The 20260-nt window shown below is 40.6% G+C and overlaps 1 protein-coding gene across 1 annotated transcript in view; it reads right to left on the reverse strand.

Moving 5' to 3' along the window:
* The window catches only part of gabbr1b (gamma-aminobutyric acid (GABA) B receptor, 1b), a 134190-nt gene that overhangs the window by 92765 nt on the left and 21165 nt on the right, over nt 1-20260 (reverse strand). The window contains exon 2 of the mRNA XM_060904042.1: nt 12304-12438. Within this exon, the coding sequence (XP_060760025.1) occupies nt 12304-12438 (135 nt within the window). The remainder of the gene's footprint in view (nt 1-12303; nt 12439-20260) is intronic.

A 20260-nucleotide genomic window follows, 5' to 3' on the forward strand; every position in this document is an offset into this window, starting at 1 on the left:
TAACAAAAGGCTTGACTAAACAGATATGTTTTCAGCCTAGACTTAAATGCTGAGAATGTGTCTGATTCCCGAACATTACTTGGAAGGCTGTTCCATAACTGTGGAGCTTTGTAAGAAAAGGCTCTACCCCCTGATGTAGCCTTCACTATACGAGGTACCAGCAGATAGCCTGCACCTTTTGATCTAAGTAGGCGTGGCGGGTCATAGAGGACCAGAAGTTCACTCAGGTACTGTGGTGCGAGACCATTTAGTGCTTTAAAGGTCAATAGTAGTATTTTATAATCAATACGAAATGTGATTGGGAGCCAATGCAGTGTGGATAAGACAGGGGTGATGTGGTCATATTTTCTAGTTCTAGTAAGGACTCTTGCTGCTGCATTTTGAACTAACTGGAGCTTGTTTATGCACTTATTGGAACATCCAGACAGTAAGGCATTACAATAATCCAACCTGGAGGTAACGAAAGCATGAACTAGTTTTTCCGCGTCATGTAATGACATTAAATTTCTTATCTTAGCAATATTTCTGAGATGAAAGAAAGCTATCCGGGTAATGTTATCAATGTGAGTTTCGAATGAAAGACTGGGGTCAATAATCACTCCGAGGTCTTTTACTGCTGCACATGAAGAAACAGAAAAGCCATCCAGAGTCACTGTGTAATCAGAAAACTTACTTCTAGCTGTATGTGGTCCTAGTACAAGTCCTTCAGTCTTGTCAGAGTTAAGCAGAAGGAAATTAATAAGCATCCAGTGTCTAATGTCCTTCACACATTCCTCAATTCTATAAAGCTGGTGCCTCTCATCAGGTTTTGCAGAAACATACAACTGTGCGTCATCAGCATAACAGTGGAAACTAATACAATGTTTACGAATAATATCACCCAGAGGTAACATATATAGAGAAAAAAGCAGTGGACCCAAGACAGAACCTTGTGGAACACCAAACTTACCTCAGTACATCTAGAAATATCACCATTTATATCAACATACTGATAACGATCAGTTAAATAAGACCTGAGCCAGGAGAGGGCCGTTCCCTTAACTCCCACAACATTTTCTAGTCTATCCAGAAGAATGGAATGATCAATGGTATCAAATGCTGCACTAAGGTCAAGCAACACAAGCAGCGAGACACAGCCCTGATCAGAAGCCAACAGTAGGTCATTTACTACTTTAACCAGAGCTGCTTCTGTGCTGTGATTAGGTCTAAATCCTGACTGATACATTTCATGGATGTTATTCCTATGTAAATATGAGCATAACTGCTGTGCCACAGCTTTTTCAAGGATCTTGGAGATAAAGGGGAGGTTTGATATTGGCCTATAATTGGACATTGACAGGGATCAAGGTCAAGTTTTTTAATCAGGGGTTTGATAACTGCTAGTTTAAAGGATTTGGGTACATAGCCAATCGTAAGAGAAGAATTTATTATTTTTAGAAGTGGTTCAATTACTTCAGGTATTATCTGTTTGAATAGACGTGCAGGTAAGGGCTCTAGTACACAAGTTGAGACTTTTGATGCCGAGATTAATGAAAGTAATTCAGTTTCTTTAAGGGGAGTAAAACATTCTAATTGATGATCTGATACAGTTATATGGTTAACTACAAGGTCACTTTCATTGTCTGACCTTAAATTAGTAGTTTGAATTTTTTGTCGGATATTCTCAATTTTGTCATTAAAAAAATTCATGAAATAGTTACTATTATATACTGCAGGTGTGCATGTGTCTATAGTGGACTTATTCCTGGTTAATTTTGCTACAATATTAAATAGGAATCTAGGATTATTTTTGTTATCTTCTATTAGGGAGGAGAGATATGTTGATCTAGCAGCACTAAGAGCTTTTCTATACTTCAGGAAGCTCTCCTTCCACGCTAATTTGAACACTACCAATTTTGTTTGACGCCATTTACGTTCCAATTTTCGAGTGGTCTGTTTTAATGTGCAAGTGTCATCATTATACCAGGGTGCTATTTTTTTCTCTCTGACGATTTTCCTTTTTAGAGGAGCTACATTATCTAAAGTATGGCGGAATGTTGACTCTAAGCATTCAGTTGCCTGATCAAGTTCTGCGGGGGCTGACAGTGACCCAATCAAAGTTGATAACTCTGGGAGATCATTTATAAAGCACTGTGCAGTAGTTGACGTGAATGTACATTTAATACAGTAGCGTGGTGAGGTGCATATATTATTACTCAGACATAGTTTGAATGAGATAAGATAATGATCTGAGATAACTTCAGACTGTGGAAGTATGACTATATTTTCTACGTTTAACCTGAATGTTAGTATTAGATCGAGGGTGTGACCACCATTATGGGTCGGTCCTATGACATTTTGATTAATCCCTACTGAATCTAAAATGGACACAAACGCTGTTTTTAAAGGGTCTTCTGGGTTATCGAAGTGAATATTAAAATCTCTGACAACTAAAGCTTTGTCTAAGGAAATAGCCAGATCTGAGATAAAATCTGCAAATTCAGAAAGAAACTCAGAATATGGCCCCGGGGGCCTGTAAATAATAAGCAATGGAATTAACTGGGTAGACTTATTTTTCGAGGCTACATACATTATATGAGTATGAAGAACTTCAAATGTATTAAATTTATAACCAGGTTTTTGTGTTACACCTAGATAATCATTATAAATAACCGCAACGCCTCCTCCTCTGCCAGTTAGACGAGGCTGGTGTATATAACTGTATCCAGGAGGACTCGCTTCATTTAATGCTATATATTCATTTGGCTTAATCCATGTTTCAGTTAAACAAAGTACATTAAACTCCTGATCAGTAATGAGTTCATTAACCATTAGCGCTTTAGATGTAAGAGATCTAATATTTAATAGCCCCACCTTTAGATCAAAGGTGCTGGCAGCAGCTGTACAGTCAGTATGATCTAATTTTATATTGATTAGGTTACTGGAACAAACTCTCTGAAAATTTCTACCTTTTTGTTGAGCTCGGGGAACAGACACAGTCTCGATGTAGTGGACCCTGAGTGACGACTCTGTGCAGCTAGCAGACATTCGGTTTAGCCTGTTCGTCTGCTCCCTGGCCTTGGCTCTGGATTGTCAGGAATTAACTAGGCCTGTTCTGAGACTATGACCTATGCTGCAGGAAATGAGAGCAGCACCTTCCCGAGTGGGATGGATACCGTCCCACCCTAACAGGCCAGCAGTGCCCTCAAAATTAGCCCAATTATCTATAAAGCCCACACTGTTTTCAGAGCACCACCTGGACAGCCAGCAGTTCAGCGACCATAACTTGCTGTAAGCTACATCGCCACGCCGCATTGGGATGGGGCCAGAGCATACTACAGCATCGGACATTGCCTTCGCTAATTTAAACACCTCTACAAAGTTACTCTTAGTAACCTCAGACTGACAAAGGCATATATCATTAGCTCCTGCATGGATAACTATCTTTGAGAACCTGTGCTTGCCTAGGACTCTAAGATTACCTGCTATGTCCGGCACCCTGGCTCCCGGTATACACCTGAGTAGTCCCCTATAACCAGAGCTCTTTCAGGTTTCTCAGCGGGTGCATCACTAAGGAGAGCAAACCTGTTCGACACGTGACGCGGAGAGGAGTGGTGCTCCCATGGGCGAGCCTCAGCGGTAGCTTTGGCTCTATGCTTATGCCACCGAGCCGTCACCCATTCACCCCGCTGTAAGGGCTCTAATGCCGGAGTTGGGGGATTGCTAACTCCACCTAGGGCATCCAGACTTTCCCCTACAGAAACTACACTGTTCTCATTCTCACTGACCTTCTCTAAAGCCTGGACACGCGCTTCTAACACTGTAATCTTCTCCGTCAGAGAGCTAACTAATCTGCACTTATCACAAATAAAGCTAATAAAGCTATCGCTAGCGACGGAGGAAGAATGACTAAACATCCTGCACTCAGCACACTGAACAGGCTGAAGGTGTGCCATGATGAAAAGATTCATGTACCTTAATCGAAGATCTGTTGATATTAAAGCAGATCCAATGTGGATGGCCTCCGCTTGTGGTCTTTACACAGGAGGAGAGAAAAAGAAAGCTTCCGGTCTCGGTGTTCTTCCGAAAAAAAAGAGAGAAAAAAACGGAAAAAGGAAAGCGAAAGTGAAAAGTACAAAAAGGAAAGCGACAGTACAATCATGTATTAGATGGGCAAAGGACGCTGTGCTGAGCTGTGAAATGTCTGACACAAGCACAATTCACAGTTCCCACCAAACGCTGGAGTAAATGCATGCGGGTCGTTTCTGACCCATGTGTGTAAACTTGATGTAGAATTACAAAAGCTGTGCTTGTTCATAACTTAAGAAAGGAAAAATAAAAATGATGATTTGTGCTAAACAAAAACATGATATTTACTGCATACTTGGAAAAGTAAATGACAAAATGAATTTATTTCAAAAGTCTATCATAGAAACACTCAGCCATACATGAAATAACCTGGAAAATGAATGCAGGTCGTTTTTGACCCATGTTGTGCATTAGAAGGGTAGTGATGCAAAAAGGGTTTTTATTCAAAAAGTAAGAAAGGAAAAAATAAAATAAGGATGTATGATGATCAAAAACAAGTTAATTGAGGAATACCTTGAATACTGAATGATGGAATTAATTTATTGCAAAGATATAGAAGATAAAAACTCAGCCGGGTCACTTTTGACCCATGTTTTGCATCAAAGGGTTAACATGCCTTCATACAGCAAAAATGAACAGCCTCCTAATCAACAATCTTTATTTCAAACTATTGTTATTTAATCTGGATTACTGATAATAATAAAGTCTAATTCATTTCTTCCCATATCAGCATAAAGGGTGCTCTGCAAAAAAGCATTTTTTCCTGGAAAAAAAAAAACCAAGCAGGTCTGAAAGTTCCCTGATATACGGAAGCCGAGACAGGCCCTTCATATAATCCTTTTTTTAATTCACCTTGTTATCATGAGATAACGACATAATTAATTCAGGATCTCGAGAAAACAACACAACTAATTCGAGATCTCGAGAAAACAAAACCGTTATTTCGAGATCTCGAGAAAACAAAACAATTATTTCATGATCTCGAGTAAACAGCTGAGAAATGGTTCATTCAGGTGCGCCAAGAGACTTGTGATATGCTGACTTTGGGGCTATTTCTCATTCTGTATAGACGCAACTTTGGTCATTAGAATGTCTGGAATAATCGATCACCTAATAAGGCAATATTCTGATCAGGGGTTGACACAGGGAGAGATTGCATTAAGTCTTTTAATAAGGGATAATTTCAAAATTAGTCCGCGGCAACTCCGCAGAAGACTGGCCCGGCTTCGTCTCTACCGACGGAGATACAGCGATCCAGCTGAGATCATGAAATAATTGTTTTGTTTTTTCGAGATCTCGAAATAACGGTTTTGTTTTCTCGAGATCTCGAATTAGTTGTGTTGTTTTCTCGAGATCCTGAATTAATTATGTCGTTATCTGGGAATAACGGTTTCGTTTTCTCGAGATCTCGAATTAGTTGTGTTGTTTTCTTGAGATCCTGAATTAATTATGTCGTTATCTTGGGATAACAAGGTGAATAAAAAAAGATTATATGAAGGGCCTCTCGCGTCTTCCGTACTGATATTACACATGACCAGCTTATAATAAATATTGCACAATTACAGTACAGTACGTGTGTGAAATATGGAAACGGAGGAAGTTGATGAGAATATAATGTCCATCGTAATACTGAAATATTAAAATTATATCAGAGGAAGATGAATGAATTAATGAAACAAATGATTGAAATTAGGTCTGAGCTTGGTGATAGATCAGCAAGTATCTATGGTAACAGCCCCCAATGATGGTAATAATTAATTTGCTGCTGGTTTATATATATATATATATATATATATATATATATATATATATATATATATATATATATTAGTGCTGTCAAGCGATTAAAATATTTAGTCGCGATTAATGTCACGACTGTCATAGTTAACTCGCTATTAATTGCAATTTAATCGCACATTTTTGTCACACGAAAAACCATTGTAATTCTCTTATCAGCATAAAAAAAGTGAATGGGCTTGTTTTGTACCAATGTTTTTCTTATTGCAAAGCATAACACGTCTTGACACAGCCACTGCAAACTGAAACCTAAGCTGAGCACCGGGGCTCTTTGTCCCGAGACTAACAAGAGAACCATGAGTGAAGTGATCTACTGCTTGAGTTAGTCTATCAGAGAGACAGGTTACATAGTGACGGTAGGCTTGACATGCTTGATTATAATATAAAGTACACTATTATATTAAGTTTAAGTTGTTCGTTGATAAATATTGCATTGAATCTGATCTTTACTGTTTCAGCTCACTTAACACATTTTGTACTTTTACACTTTCTGCCTGTTGATGCGTCGCGCTGTCCAATCAGAGGCGGCCAAATTTGCATATTACAGGAAGGATTTCTGGGATAGCATTGAGTTTACAGTTCAGAGGGATCTGGCTTCTCTAGACGCTGTCTTCTTAAAACTGAATAAATATTTAAAAAGAGCCAAATGAGCCAGTCTTTTGAACGGCTCTTTTCAAAGAACGGATCACAAAGATGCGGATCCCATCAAAGAGCCATAAATCCCATCTCTACTAGCGCGCCCTGCCCGCGCTGGTTCTTTGAGGGAGGAGGGCAGAGGACTCTGGCTGTGCGGGGCGTGGCTAGCTGCTATCGTTTTTCTAAGCAAAGTCTATGTTCCAAGTTCCTGGCAGTTTCAAAAGCTTATGAAAAACCTACATCATGTCACAGAGCGTTAATCTCGCGATAAAAAAATTATCGCCGTTAAAATTGAGTCAAGTTAACGCGTTAATAACGCGACATTTTTGACAGCACTGATATATATATATATATATATATATATATATAAATAAATAGGCGGCACTGTGGTGTAGTGGTTAGCACTGTTGCCTCACAGCAAGAAGGTCCGGGTTCGAGCACCGTGGCCGGCGAGGGCCTTTCTGTGCAGAGTTTGCATGTTCTCCCCGTGTCCGCGTGGGTTTCCTCCGGGTGCTCCGGTTTCCCCCACAGTCCAAAGACATGCAGGTTAGGTTAACTGGTGACTCTAAATTGAGCGTAGGTGTGAATGTGAGTGTGAATGGTTGTCTGTGTCTATGTGTCAGCCCTGTGATGACCTGGCGACTTGTCCAGGGTGTACCCCGCCTTTCGCCCGTAGTCAGCTGGGATAGGCTCCAGCTTGCCTGCGACCCTGTGGAACAGGATAAAGCGGCTAGAGATAATGAGATGAGATGAGATATATATAAATACGGAGGTGATTATAGGAAATCGTACACGCTGTTTGGTTGAGAAATAATCACCTCGAGTGACTCGGAAAAATGGCGGCCAATCACTTTGTCACCGTAAGTGAGGAAGAATTACACATGATGAAAGAAAATGCTGTTCCTAAAAGCACTAAAGATGCTACGAAGTTTGGTCTAAAACTATTCAGAGGTAAGGTAGAAATGTGATTTATTTCATCGATTTCAAAACAAAGTATTTTATGTGACTCAGTGTAGATAAGTGACACAAGTCTGTGCCGCACCTTTATTACATTTGCATGCTGCTTTTGAAGTTTGAAATAAATAATTTTTTAATACGATTTTTTTTTTATTTAATAATCGTGTGTATTTATACTAAAACAATTATCCACCTCAGGCTCGGTGAATATTGGTGAATAATAACCTCTACTTCGTCTCGGTTATTATTCACTGATATTCACTAATCATTAATTTTTTCATGCAAATCAGAGTAAGAAACTAATATTCGCAGACATGAACGTAACTTTAAGCATGTTGGACGATGTGATATTCTAAGTTAATACGATATTTATTGCATCGAGCAAAGATGAGATTATTTAAGAAATGCAGCTATTACGCTGGGTTGGGTTGTAGACAGATATCATACTTGGCCGATACAAAAAGTAATCTATGTATGGTCTTGCATACTTGCCAACCCTCCCGATTTCGGCGGGAGGCTCCCGATTTTAGCCTCCGTCTCCCGCCTCCCAATCGTATTGGTTAAAAACTGGATAATCTCCCGGTTTTGGGAAATCCCTACCGCCAAGTTAAAAATACTCCCGATTATGTCCAATCAGAATCGTATGAGAAACACTGCTGACGTCAACTGATTTTTAACCAATCAACAAACAGAACGACAGTCACTTCCGTAATGTAGGATTCACCCAGGCTGTCCCACATTTTTTACAAGCAGTCATTCATCATGGCCACTAAACCCAATACCACACGGCAAAAACATGAATGCAAATACCAGGTTGCATGGGAGAATGAATTTCCATGGATAAGCAAATGTTCGACCAGCCAGTTACACATTTTAAGGTAAAGATACTTTAAATCAGAATATAATGGACATTTGAGTGTGAAATTAAACTGGTCTTCCGTACCGTTTCAGAAACAAACTGTACAACTTCTAAAGTGTTTAGTGAAATTTTGCATGACAGAGAATGTGTTTGGTGAGCGTATTTGAATAGTGCGGTCGTGTCTTAGTGCTATTTTGAATTTATGCTTGAAAGTTTTAAGTGAAAGTTTACAAGTGAATTATCTGGAAAGTGATTGATTTTGATAGAGTTTTGAGGTTTTAAGTGAAAGATTACTAGTGAGTGTATTTTGGTCGGACTAAAATTTTGCATTCGAGTGAATTTCTTTGCGGAGTATATTTTGTAGTATTTATAGCACCATTTTTAAATTTTGTTTGAAAACTTTCAGTCAAAGTTTGCAAATGAGCAAATTCTTCGATGCATTCCGATAGGATTTGGATAGGATTTCTAGTGCTTTTTAAAAATTCTGTTGGAAAGTGTTTAGTGAGAGAGATGCATTTCAGTAGTACTAAGACAGTGCAGTATTTATTTAATTGAGTTGTTACTATTTTGGTTAAATCTTATTAAAATCTAATTTAATTTATATATGATATTATAGTTCTCTGCATTTTTACATGAGCTTACAGAAGGAAAACATTTGATGCAATCCAATAATACTTTCATTCACTGTGACTATTTTAAGAAATTATAAATATTCTTCTAAAGCATCACTTGTTATTTTCTGTGGGTCTCTGAATGGATACAATATTCAGGCATGAGATTTTTCAGCTAAAAATCTGATTTAAGACTTCCCTTTCTTTCTTATTATATTAAAATTCAAGACAAGAGTATTATTTCAGATTTTTCACTCTGAGCTCTCTCAGGCCTGATACATGAATCCCATAGCCTAGAGTAATTGATAGAACAAAATCAACAATTCAAAAACACTTTAATTGTATAAATTTCAAATGGTTTGCAATTAATTGGGATCCACTGTTTTTATCATTTCAACCGCACATCATACCCTCGTCCAATTGAAAATGTCGTTTAAGCACTTTTCTCCCCCATGAGAGTTTTGAAAAGTTGGCAAGTATGGTCTTGTCTTGGCCATAACCATTAGTTTATGTGAATACAAACAAACAAACAAACAAACAAACAAACAAAAACAGACAGACAGACAGATAGACAGACAGACAGATAGATAGATAAAAACTACTGCTACTGTGTTCATGAGTGCAAAGAGCCAAGATTTGCACTGACAAAAAATGTATTTCCGAGTGTAGAGTGGTAAAGTGAGTGTGTGAGCAGTTCCCCTCTGCGAGCACTGAGCCACGCTCACTTCCTCTCATTCTTTTAAAGTTAATTCAACTGAAAGAGCCATTAAAGTAAAAATTAAAAAAAAAGTATTTGCAAATTTGCATTCATCAAATTTGTAGTCTGGTGTTTTATTATTTTATTATTTATTATTTCTGACAATTTCCAAAAGAATTTAAATTGAAAATATGATCTGGATGTATTTTTTGTCCCAACAGCAATGATCGTAATTTCCTATTATCCATCCATTATCTGTAGCCGCTTATCCTGTACAGGGTTGCAGGCAAGCTGGAGCCTATCCCAGCTGACTACGGGCGAGAGGCGGGGTACACCCTGGACAAGTCGCCAGGTCATCACAGGGCTGACACATAGACACAGACAACCATTCACACTCACATTCACACCTACGGTCAATTTAGAGTCACCAGTTAACCTAACCTGCATGTCTTTGGACTGTGGGGGAAACCGGAGCACCCGGAGGAAACCCACGCAGACACGGGGAGAACATGCAAACTCCACACAGAAAGGCCCTCATCGGCCGCTGGGCTTGAACTCAGAACCTTCTTGCTGTGACGTGACAGTGCTAACCACTACACCACCATGCCACCCTTCCTATAATAATAATAATAATAATAATAATAATAATAATTATTATTATTATTAGTGTATTATTATTATTATTATTATTATTATTATTATTATTATTATTATTAAATTGGTTACATAAACAGCTTGTGGGCAAAAAAAAAAACTAAGTAGATCATGAATAATTACAGTGGTGCTTGAAAGTTTGTGAACCCTTTAGAATTTTCTATATTTCTGCATAAATATGACCTAAAACATCATCAGATTTTCACACAAGTCCTAAAGGTAGATAAAGAGAACCCAGTTAAACAAATGAGACAAAAATATTATACTTGGTCATTTATTTATTGAGGAAAATGATCCAATATTACATATCTGTGAGTGGCAAAAGTATGTGAACCTCTAGGATTAGCAGTTAATTTGAAGGTGAAATTAGAGTCAGGTGTTTTCAGTCAATGGGATGACAATCAGGTGTGAGTGGGCACCCTGTTTTATTTAAAGAACAGGGATCTATCAAAGTCTGATCTTCACAACACATGTTTGTGGAAGTGTATCATGGCACGAACAAAGGAGATTTCTGAGGACCTCAGAAAAAGCGTTGTTGATGCTCATCAGGCTGGAAAAGGTTACAAAACCATCTCTAAAGAGTTTGGACTCCACCAATCCACAGTCAGACAGATTGTGTACAAATGGAGGAAATTCAAGACCATTGTTGCCCTCCCCAGGAGTGGGTGACCAACAAAGATCACTCCAAGAGAAAGGCGTGTAATAGTCAGTGAGGTCACAAAGGACCCCAGGGTAACTTCTAAGCAACTGAAGGCCTCTCTCACATTGGCTAATGTTCACGAGTCCACCATCAGGAGAACACTGAACAACAATGGCATGCATGGCAGGGTTGCAAGGAGAAAGCCACTGCTTTCCCAAAAGAACATTGCTGCTCGTCTGCAGTTTGCTAAAGATCACGTGGACAAGCCAGAAGGCTATTGGAAAAATGTTTTGTGGACGGATGAGACCAAAATAGAACATTTTGGTTTAAATAAGAAGCGTTATGTTTGGAGAAAGGAAAACACTGCATTCCAGCATAAGAACCTTATCCCATCTGTGAAACATGGTGGTGGTAGTATCATGGTTTGGGCCTGTTTTGCTGCATCTGGGCCAGGACGGCTTGCCATCATGAATGGAACAATGAATTCTGAATTATACCAGCGAATTCTAAAGGAAAATGTCAGGACATCTGTCCATGAACTGAATCTCAAGAGAAGGTGGGTCATGCAGCAAGACAACGACCCAAAGCACACAAGTCATTCTACCAAAGAATGGTTAAAGAAGAATAAAGTTAATGTTTTGGAATGGCCAAGTCAAAGTCCTGACCTTAATCCAATGGAAATGTTGTGGAAGGACCTGAAGCGAGCAGTTCATGTGAGGAAATCCACCAACATCCCAGAGTTGAAGCTGTTCTGTACGGAGGAATGGGCTAAAATTCCTCCAAGCCGGTGTGCAGGACTGATCAACAGTTACCGCAAACGTTTAGTTGCAGTTATTGCTGCACAAGGGGGTCACACCAGATACTGAAAGCAAAGGTTCACATACTTTTGCCACTTATAGATACGTAATATTGGATCATTTTCCTCAATAAATAAATGACTGAGTATAATATTTTTGTCTCATTTGTTTAACAGGGTTCTCTTTATCTACTTTTAGGACTTGTGTGAAAATCTGATGATGTTTTAGATCATATTTATGCAGAAATATAGAAAATTCTAAAGGGTTCACAAACTTTCAAGCACCACTGTAACTCCACCTTTCCCCCACCTGGGTTAATTGTTTATTCCTGTTATTTTCCACAAAATTCTCCACAGAAAAGTTGATTGTGTTATTAGAACAGGCCCAACTGCAATCTATGTCACTTGGAATGTCTGATCATTTAAAACATTTCTAATAATTTGGAGGACATTTTGATCTCAACTGACTTAGAAGTAAGGAAGAACATATCATCCGAGAGCTAAAGGCCCAGTAGTGACTTTCTGTCGGTTTTGTGATCTGAACCCACAAACCAAAGCGCTGAAATAAATGGACTCTGGGATACTCACCACTATGAGGTTCCACATACGAGCCGCCTCAGCCACCAGCGTGGACACTGAGCTACAGCCGGGCATCAGTACGATTTTTATAGGCTCCGTGTAGAGCAAGTCGTAGAGCAATTTAGTGGCTTCCCCGGGGTCGCACTGAAAGATCAAGAGAAAGATATCAGAGTATCCTGTGCATATTTCACGTCTTACCTCCGAGTCGATCTGATTCGCCATGTGGTGCGGTACAAACAAATGAAATATTTTACTGCTGAAGTATTCCATGAAGCGCTCGACTGTGAGATACATTCAAGAGATTTATTTAATAATACAATATAACAGAGAGAAAGAAAGAGAGAGAAAGTGAGAGAGAGAGAGAAATACAGAGAGATGTGTAATAAAAAACATTGATTTGGATAGCATCATGGTTTCTATCACCACTGTGTGATCTATGTCTGACAATAGCCATTGTTAAATTCATCTTAAATGTGATGTTGAGGGAAAAAAAATCAATATCTCATTCACATGATAATTGTGGCCTAACAGCGGCATTGATCACTGTGTTCAGAGAGGAATGAGCCGCGGTCCTTGGCCTTGAGCCGGGCTCATGATGGAGCGGGCGTGTGTTCTCATTTGGTCTCAGGGACAAAGACTTGCATTTTAATGCACATAACAAAGCATGCATGTCTAAAAACACTACCAACCATGAATGCCGCCTGATTACACAGGCTGGAAGCTTGATTTTGTTTGATTGGTGCAATCACGCTAATTGAATCAGCGATGCCCTCCAGCAACAGACTCCTCTGTACTTAACAATGTCTGATCTGGCAGTCGTGCTTCGACGCAGGTCCCCCTCCCTCTCGCTGTCTCTTTCTCCTGATGCTTTTAATTTCAGCTAAATGCACAGATAAATCAGGAAATCATTGGAGTCAAAACAAAGGGCCTGCTTTTAGTGCGGAACTGTTCGCTTTGTTTGAATTAAAACGATTCGCTGTGGAAGGCACAAAGCGTCAGGAGACATTGCACTCAATTAAGGCAAACGGAGAAATTTGGCATCACCGTTTTCCTGATATAGCAAATTTTGTCCACATTTCCTGTTTAATAATATAAATAAAGCAAATATTCCTCTTGTTGGTCACAATTCAAACATCAATGTCTGATCCCATCATCTATGGATGTTTTTTTTTTCTCCCATCCGTTTAATGCCTCCGTCAGCAAAGGTAATAAAATACCCAATTTCTCATCTAAATAAAATTTCCTCTTGTAATTATTGCTTCAAATTCTTCAGTCATGCCAAAGTAGAAAAGTATTAAACTCTTCAAACTCATCCGGAACAACTCGTCCGACTCAAATCACACACTGAAGGAAAATGAGTTCCTCTTTCACCAAAGAAAGCAAGTTAACTGAGGTTAACTCACAACAGCTAGATTTCTCATCTCATCTCATTATCTCTAGCCGCTTTATCCTTCTACAGGGTCGCAGGCAAGCTGGCGCCTATCCCAGCTGACTACGGGCGAAAGGCGGGGTTCACCCTGGACAAGTCGCCAGGTCATCACAGGGCTGACACATAGACACAGACAACCATTCACACTCACATTCACACCTACGGTCAATTTAGAGTCACCAGTTAACCTAACCTGCATGTCTTTGGACTGTGGGGGAAAACGGAGCACCCGGAGGAAACCCACGCGGACACGGGGAGAACATGCAAACTCCACACAGAAAGGCCCTCGCCGGCCCCAGGGCTCGAACCCAGGACCTTCTTGCTGTGAGGCGACAGCGCTAACCACTACACCACCGTGCCGCCCAGCTAGATTTCTTATCTCTGAAATGTGAGCTAGCATAATAAGAGCGTCAATGACGGTATAGCTTACTCCGGCTCCGTCTAGTCCAGAAAGAACGATCTAAAATGGGCCACCTTGCGCAATATATGTTGCAAGCTATATACACTACTGTACATACAGTGGTGCTTGAAAGTTTGTGAACCCTTTAGAATTTTCTATATTTCTGCATAAATATGACCTAAAACATCATCAGATTTTCACACAAGCTCTAAAAGTAGATAAAGAGAACCCAGTTAAACAAATGAGACAAAAATATTATACTTGGTCATTTATTTATTGAGGAAAATGATCCAATATTACATATCTGTGAGTGGCAAAAGTATGTGAACCTCTAGGATTAGCAGTTAAATTGAAGGTGAAATTAGAGTCAGGTGTTTTCAATCAATGGGATGACAATCAGGTGTGAGTGGGCACCCTGTTTTATTTAAAGAACAGGGATCTATCAAAGTCTGATCTTCACAACACGCGTTTGTGGAAGTGTATCATGGCACGAACAAAGGAGATTTCTGAGGACCTCAGAAAAAGCGTTGTTGATGCTCATCAGCCTGGAAAAGGTTACAAAAGCATCTCTAAAGAGTTTGGATTCCACCAATGCACAGTCAGACAGACTGTGTACAAATAGAGAAAATTCAAGACCATTGTTACCCTCCCCAGGAGTGGTCGACCAACAAAGATCACTTCAAGAGCAAGGCGTGTAATAGTTGGCAAGGTCACAAAGGACCCCAGGGTAACTTCTAAGCAACTGAAGGCCTCTCTCACATTGGCTAATGTTAATGTTCATGAGTCCACCATCAGGAGAACACTGAACAACAATGGTGTGCATGGCAGGGCTGCAAGGAGAAAGCCACTGCTCTCCAAAAAGAACATTGCTGCTCGTCTGCAGTTTGCTAACGTTCATGTGGACAAGCCAGAAGGCTATTGGAAAAATGTTTTGTGGATGGATGAGACCAAAATAGAACTTTTGGAAAGAAAGGAAAACACTGCATTCCAGCATAAGAACCTTATCCCATCTGTGAAACATGGTGGTGGTAGTATCATGGTTTGGGCCTGTTTTGCTGCATCTGGGCCAGGACGGCTTGCCATCATTGATGGAACAATGAATTCTGAATTATACCAGCAAATTCTAAAGGAAAATGTCAGGACATCTGTCCATGAACTGAATCTCAAGAGGAGGTGGGTCATGCAGCAAGACAACGACCCAAAGCACACAAGTCGTTCTACCAAAGAATGGTTAAAGAAGAATAAAGTTAATGTTTTGGAATGGCCAAGTCAAAGTCCTGACCTTAATCCAATGGGAATGTTGTGGAAGGACCTGAAGCGAGCAGTTCATATGAGGAAACCCACCAACATCCCAGAGTTGAAACTGTTCTGTACGGAGGAATGGGCTAAAATTCCTCCAAGCCGGTGTGCAGGACTGATCAACAGTTACCGCAAACGTTTAGTTGCAGTTATTGCTGCACAAGGGGGTCACACCAGATACTGAAAGCAAAGGTTCACATACTTTTACCACTCACAGATATGTAATATTGGATCATTTTCCTCAATAAATAAATGACCAAGTATAATATTTTTGTCTCATTTGTTTAACTGGGTTCTCTTTATCTACTTCTAGGACTTGTGTGAAAATCTGATGATGTTTTAGGTCGTATTTATGCAGGAATATGGAAAATTCTAAAGGGTTCACAAACTTTCAAGCACCACTGTACAAGCTATATATAGACACTATATCCACGCTAGGAATACTGACCTATTTACCAGAAAGAATCCAAAATTGCAAGGAATTGACCGAGAAGTGATTTTTGTTGAACTGCTCATTAAGGCTTAATTAGTCCATAACTTCATTAATAATTCTAATTTAGCAAATCTGGGTAGAAGTTATATGCACCCTAGGTCCCCCGACCTTCAAGCCAGAAAGAATCAAAATTGGTAAAGTATTGAAGGAGAAGAAGCGATTCGTGTGGAAACTGCTTTTATGCAATTATGCAAATTTGGGCAGAAGCAGTGCTTAATTTGTGAAGTGGGAGGTCCCGGAACGCAGGAGGTGGGTGGGTCCGGTGACTCAAAAAAAAAAGGCGAGGGGCGGTTTACTATAACTTTACGCACACACGCCTATTGCATGACATGTATTGCAACAGCAGCAGTTATCAAATCCTGGACAACAATGGACAACGCTCAGAATGTTCTCCAAACAGGCACTCAAGTTCACTCGCTCTCCACACATACGTTAAGGCAGGGGTCGGGAACCTTTTTGGCTGAGAGAGCCATGAAAGCCACATATTTTCAAATACATTTTCGTGCGAGCCATATATAAAAAGTGACGCTGAATACAACTAAAATGCATTTTTACGTATGACCAACAATTTGAGTGTAATATATTCTTTTTCATAATGAAGAGGCTCTTGACATGCCGTCTTCCTCCTGTCCCCCGCTGAATATTTTGACGCAAACGTAGCTTGGCGTGTTTCGAAGTGCCGCTTTATTTCATTGTTTCATCGATGCAATCTTGTCATTGTATAGGCCTATTGGACACAAAGCAGAACCCTCTCACCCCACAAAGGTGAATTCCTCTGTCCATTCCTGTTGAAATGTACGGTAGCCTACCAGTCACCTTTTTTCCCTTTTCGCCATGTTCTTTGTCAAAAGGCTTTGCTTTGCGGACAGCTAACTGACTTTTTCATTAAATGGAGGTGTACTTCTTGATCTCAATGTGAGCTGATTAATCTGTGAGCCAGATGCAGTCACCAAAAGAGCCACATCTGGCTCCCGAGCCATTGCAGACCCCTGCGTTAAGGCAACAACTGGATCAACAATTAACAAATCAAACACAGGTTACAATATACTGATGGCCATAATAAAACACAGCAGAGTAAAGACTTAATCTTGCTTGTGTATCTGACTGAGATTATAAAGAAAGTAAATAAATAAAACGGTCCTGGCACTTGCACCCACAACACAGCCCCATAGACCGTAGAACGCACTTGAACAATAGACCTACTATGTGTCGACCGACCCGGCAGTGGCCCCGCTTGGCAAAAAATCATATCATATTATTATCTGTAGCCGCTTTATCCTGTTCTACAGGGTCGCAGGCAAGCTGGAGCCTATCCCAGCTGACTACGGGTGAAAGGCGGGGTACACCCTGGACAAGTCGCCAGGTCATCACAGGGCTGACACATAGACACAGACAACCATTCACACTCATGGCCTAATGGTTAGAGAAACAGCTTTGGGACCAAAAGGTTGCTGGTTCGATTCCCCAGACTAGCAGGATTGACTTAAGTGCCCTTGAGCAAGGCACCTAACCCCCAACCGCTCCGGCAAGAGTGGTGGCGTACCTTGTGTCTGATTAGCCAAAGAAAAATTGATTATGTGATCATCAGTTCGGGCATTGAACCCGAGCAACTGAACTGAACATTCACAGCTACGGTCAATTTAGAGTCACCAGTTAACCTAACCTGCATGTCTTTGGACTGTGGGGGAAACCAGACAACCCGGAGGAAACCCACGGGGAGAACATGCAAACTCCGCACAGAAAGGCCCTCGCCGGCCATGGGGCTCGAACCCAGACCTTCTAACTGTGAGGCGACAGCGCTAACCACTACACCACCGTGCCGCCCTGTCAAAAAATTAAAAATAAAATAATATCAGACATTATGATCTTAGAAAACGCTTTAGTGATGAACAGTTACAGACAGTAATATGTCGTGATATTATGCTATAAAATGTTCTTTTTTATTAGGCTATATATTAAATTATATATTAAATTTATCTTCTAAAATAACAGACTGTACTCATATCACAACCGGTTTATTTCACCATTGGAGATCAGATCACACAAGACATGAGTTAAATGACTCATTTTAAGGATTTAAGTAGGGTATTTAAAAGCATAGCCTCGGATTTCAAGCATCTTTCAAGTTTAAAAGCAGTGCCAGCAAACATAAGTGCAATCAATTCAAGTAATAGTTAAGAAATAAAGGGTTTACAAAACAAGTTGGAGAATTCATTTTAAGGATTCAAGTTTTACTATATTCCAAGGATTCAAGTAACAGCCATAAGTGCAATCGATTCAAGTAATGGGTAAAAATTTTAGTAAGCTTTCTTGTTTTTTTTTGCCATTTTTTCCACAGCGCAAGCTAACGGCTACAAAAAACCCAGTGTTCTATTGAGCGGAAGTATACACCCCATGTCCCTCCCTCTTCCCCTTCCGCATAGATTTTGTGGATGTCATAGGAGAGAAATCAACAACAGATATCAAACTCAAAACCGAACACTAAACAAATTTTTATGTACTTATTTATTTAATTTATTGTTTGATTTTTTTTCCCTTTGTGATGGGGAACGATCTGATCCATTTAAATAGCTGCCGGAACACCGAATGAAATGAAAATAGCTGCCGGATCCGACGACGGAGGTTCCGGATCTTGTTCCGTCATGTTCTAGCTCAAATTAAGCCCTGGGCAGAAGCTATCTATATGCACCCCAGGCAGACCTACCTACCTTCCTGCCAAAAAGAATAAAAATCAGTGAAGAACTGAAGGAGAAGAAGCGATTTTCATGAAATGTGGACAACGACGGATAACTGACGGGTGACGGACAATGCATGATGGCATAAGCTCATCGCCCATCGTCCGGATGAGCTAATTAATCAGTAGCAAACTAGCTGTGTAAATGTACGCAGCAGCAGATAGACAGTGATTACAGTGATGATATTAGGTCTCATTCTCACTGTCACATGTTAAAATATAGATTTCTGGAATGTGAGGAAACTTCGACTCCTGGATCAACGCCTCGTTGATGACAAAGGTCAGAGCAGATTGGACTGATTTGAGCTGACAGGAAGTCTGACTCAAGTCACCAATCTTTACAAACATGGTAAGCAGAAAAGCAACTCAGAAGGAACATGTTAAACTGTGAGGTGGATGTGCTACAAGAGCCGAAACCCATATCTAATTCCACGAACAGGAATCCGAATATGTTTATAAATCTTCAACTGTCTGTTTTAATGGTTGACGTGAACAGTAAATGAAGCTCTTGACCCGTATTAATCCGATGTGCTGCTGATCGTGGCACGGTGGTGTAGTGGTTAGCGCTGTCGCCTCACAGCAAGAAGGTTCTGGGTTCGAACCCAGCGGCTGGCGAGGGCCTTTCTGTATGGAGTTTGCATGTTCTCCCCGTGTCTGCGTGGGTTTCCTCGAGATGCTCTGGTTTCCCCCACAGTCCAAAGACATGCAGGTTAGGTTAATATGGGACGGCCTTGGGCTGAGGTGCCCTTGAGTGAGACACCTAACTCCCAACTGCTCCCTGGGTGCTGTTAGCATGGCTGACCACTGCTCTGGGTATGTGTGTGTGCTCATTGCTCACGTGTGTGTTTTCACTGCTTCAGATGGGTTAAATGCAGAGAGGAATTTCACAAGTGTGTGATGAATAAAGTTGTGCTTTCTTAATAAAGTGGAACATATGGTCCAAGATGGCGATGTGGCAGTCGCATGCAGCGGCCCCTCCACATCCAAAATGGTGTTTTCTTATGTGATTTTGTCCCAACCTTGGACAGCACATGGACATCGGATCAAGTGGTGTTTGTGTCTACCATCACCAGACACTCGTTCAGAACAGCAAGTCTCATCTCATCTCATCATCTCTAGCCGCTTTATCCTGTTCTACAGGGTCGCAGGCAAGCTGGAGCCTATCCCAGCTGACTATGGGCGAGAGGCGGGGTACACCCTGGACAAGTCGCCAGGTCATCACAGGGCTGACACATAGACACAGACAACCATTCACACTCACATTCACACCTACGGTCAATTTAGAGTCACCAGTTAACCTAACCTGCATGTCTTTGGACTGTGGGGGAAACCGGAGCACCCGGAGGAAACCCACGTGGACACGGGGAGAACATGCAAACTCCGCACAGAAAGGCCCTCGCCGGCCACGGGGCTCGAACCCGGACCTTCTTGCTGTGAGGCGACAGCGCTAACCACTACACCACCGTGCCGCCCCAGGACAGTAAGTGTATAATGTAATACCCTTATGTCAAGCAGTGTGCAAATCTAGGAGGAAGTGATCTTAACACACACTGGACACTGAAATATTCCACATTGCATATTAAGATATTGCACATGAGCAGTCATGTGACT

Source organism: Neoarius graeffei, chromosome 22, assembly GCF_027579695.1.
Source record: "Neoarius graeffei isolate fNeoGra1 chromosome 22, fNeoGra1.pri, whole genome shotgun sequence".
NCBI lineage: Eukaryota > Metazoa > Chordata > Actinopteri > Siluriformes > Ariidae > Neoarius > Neoarius graeffei.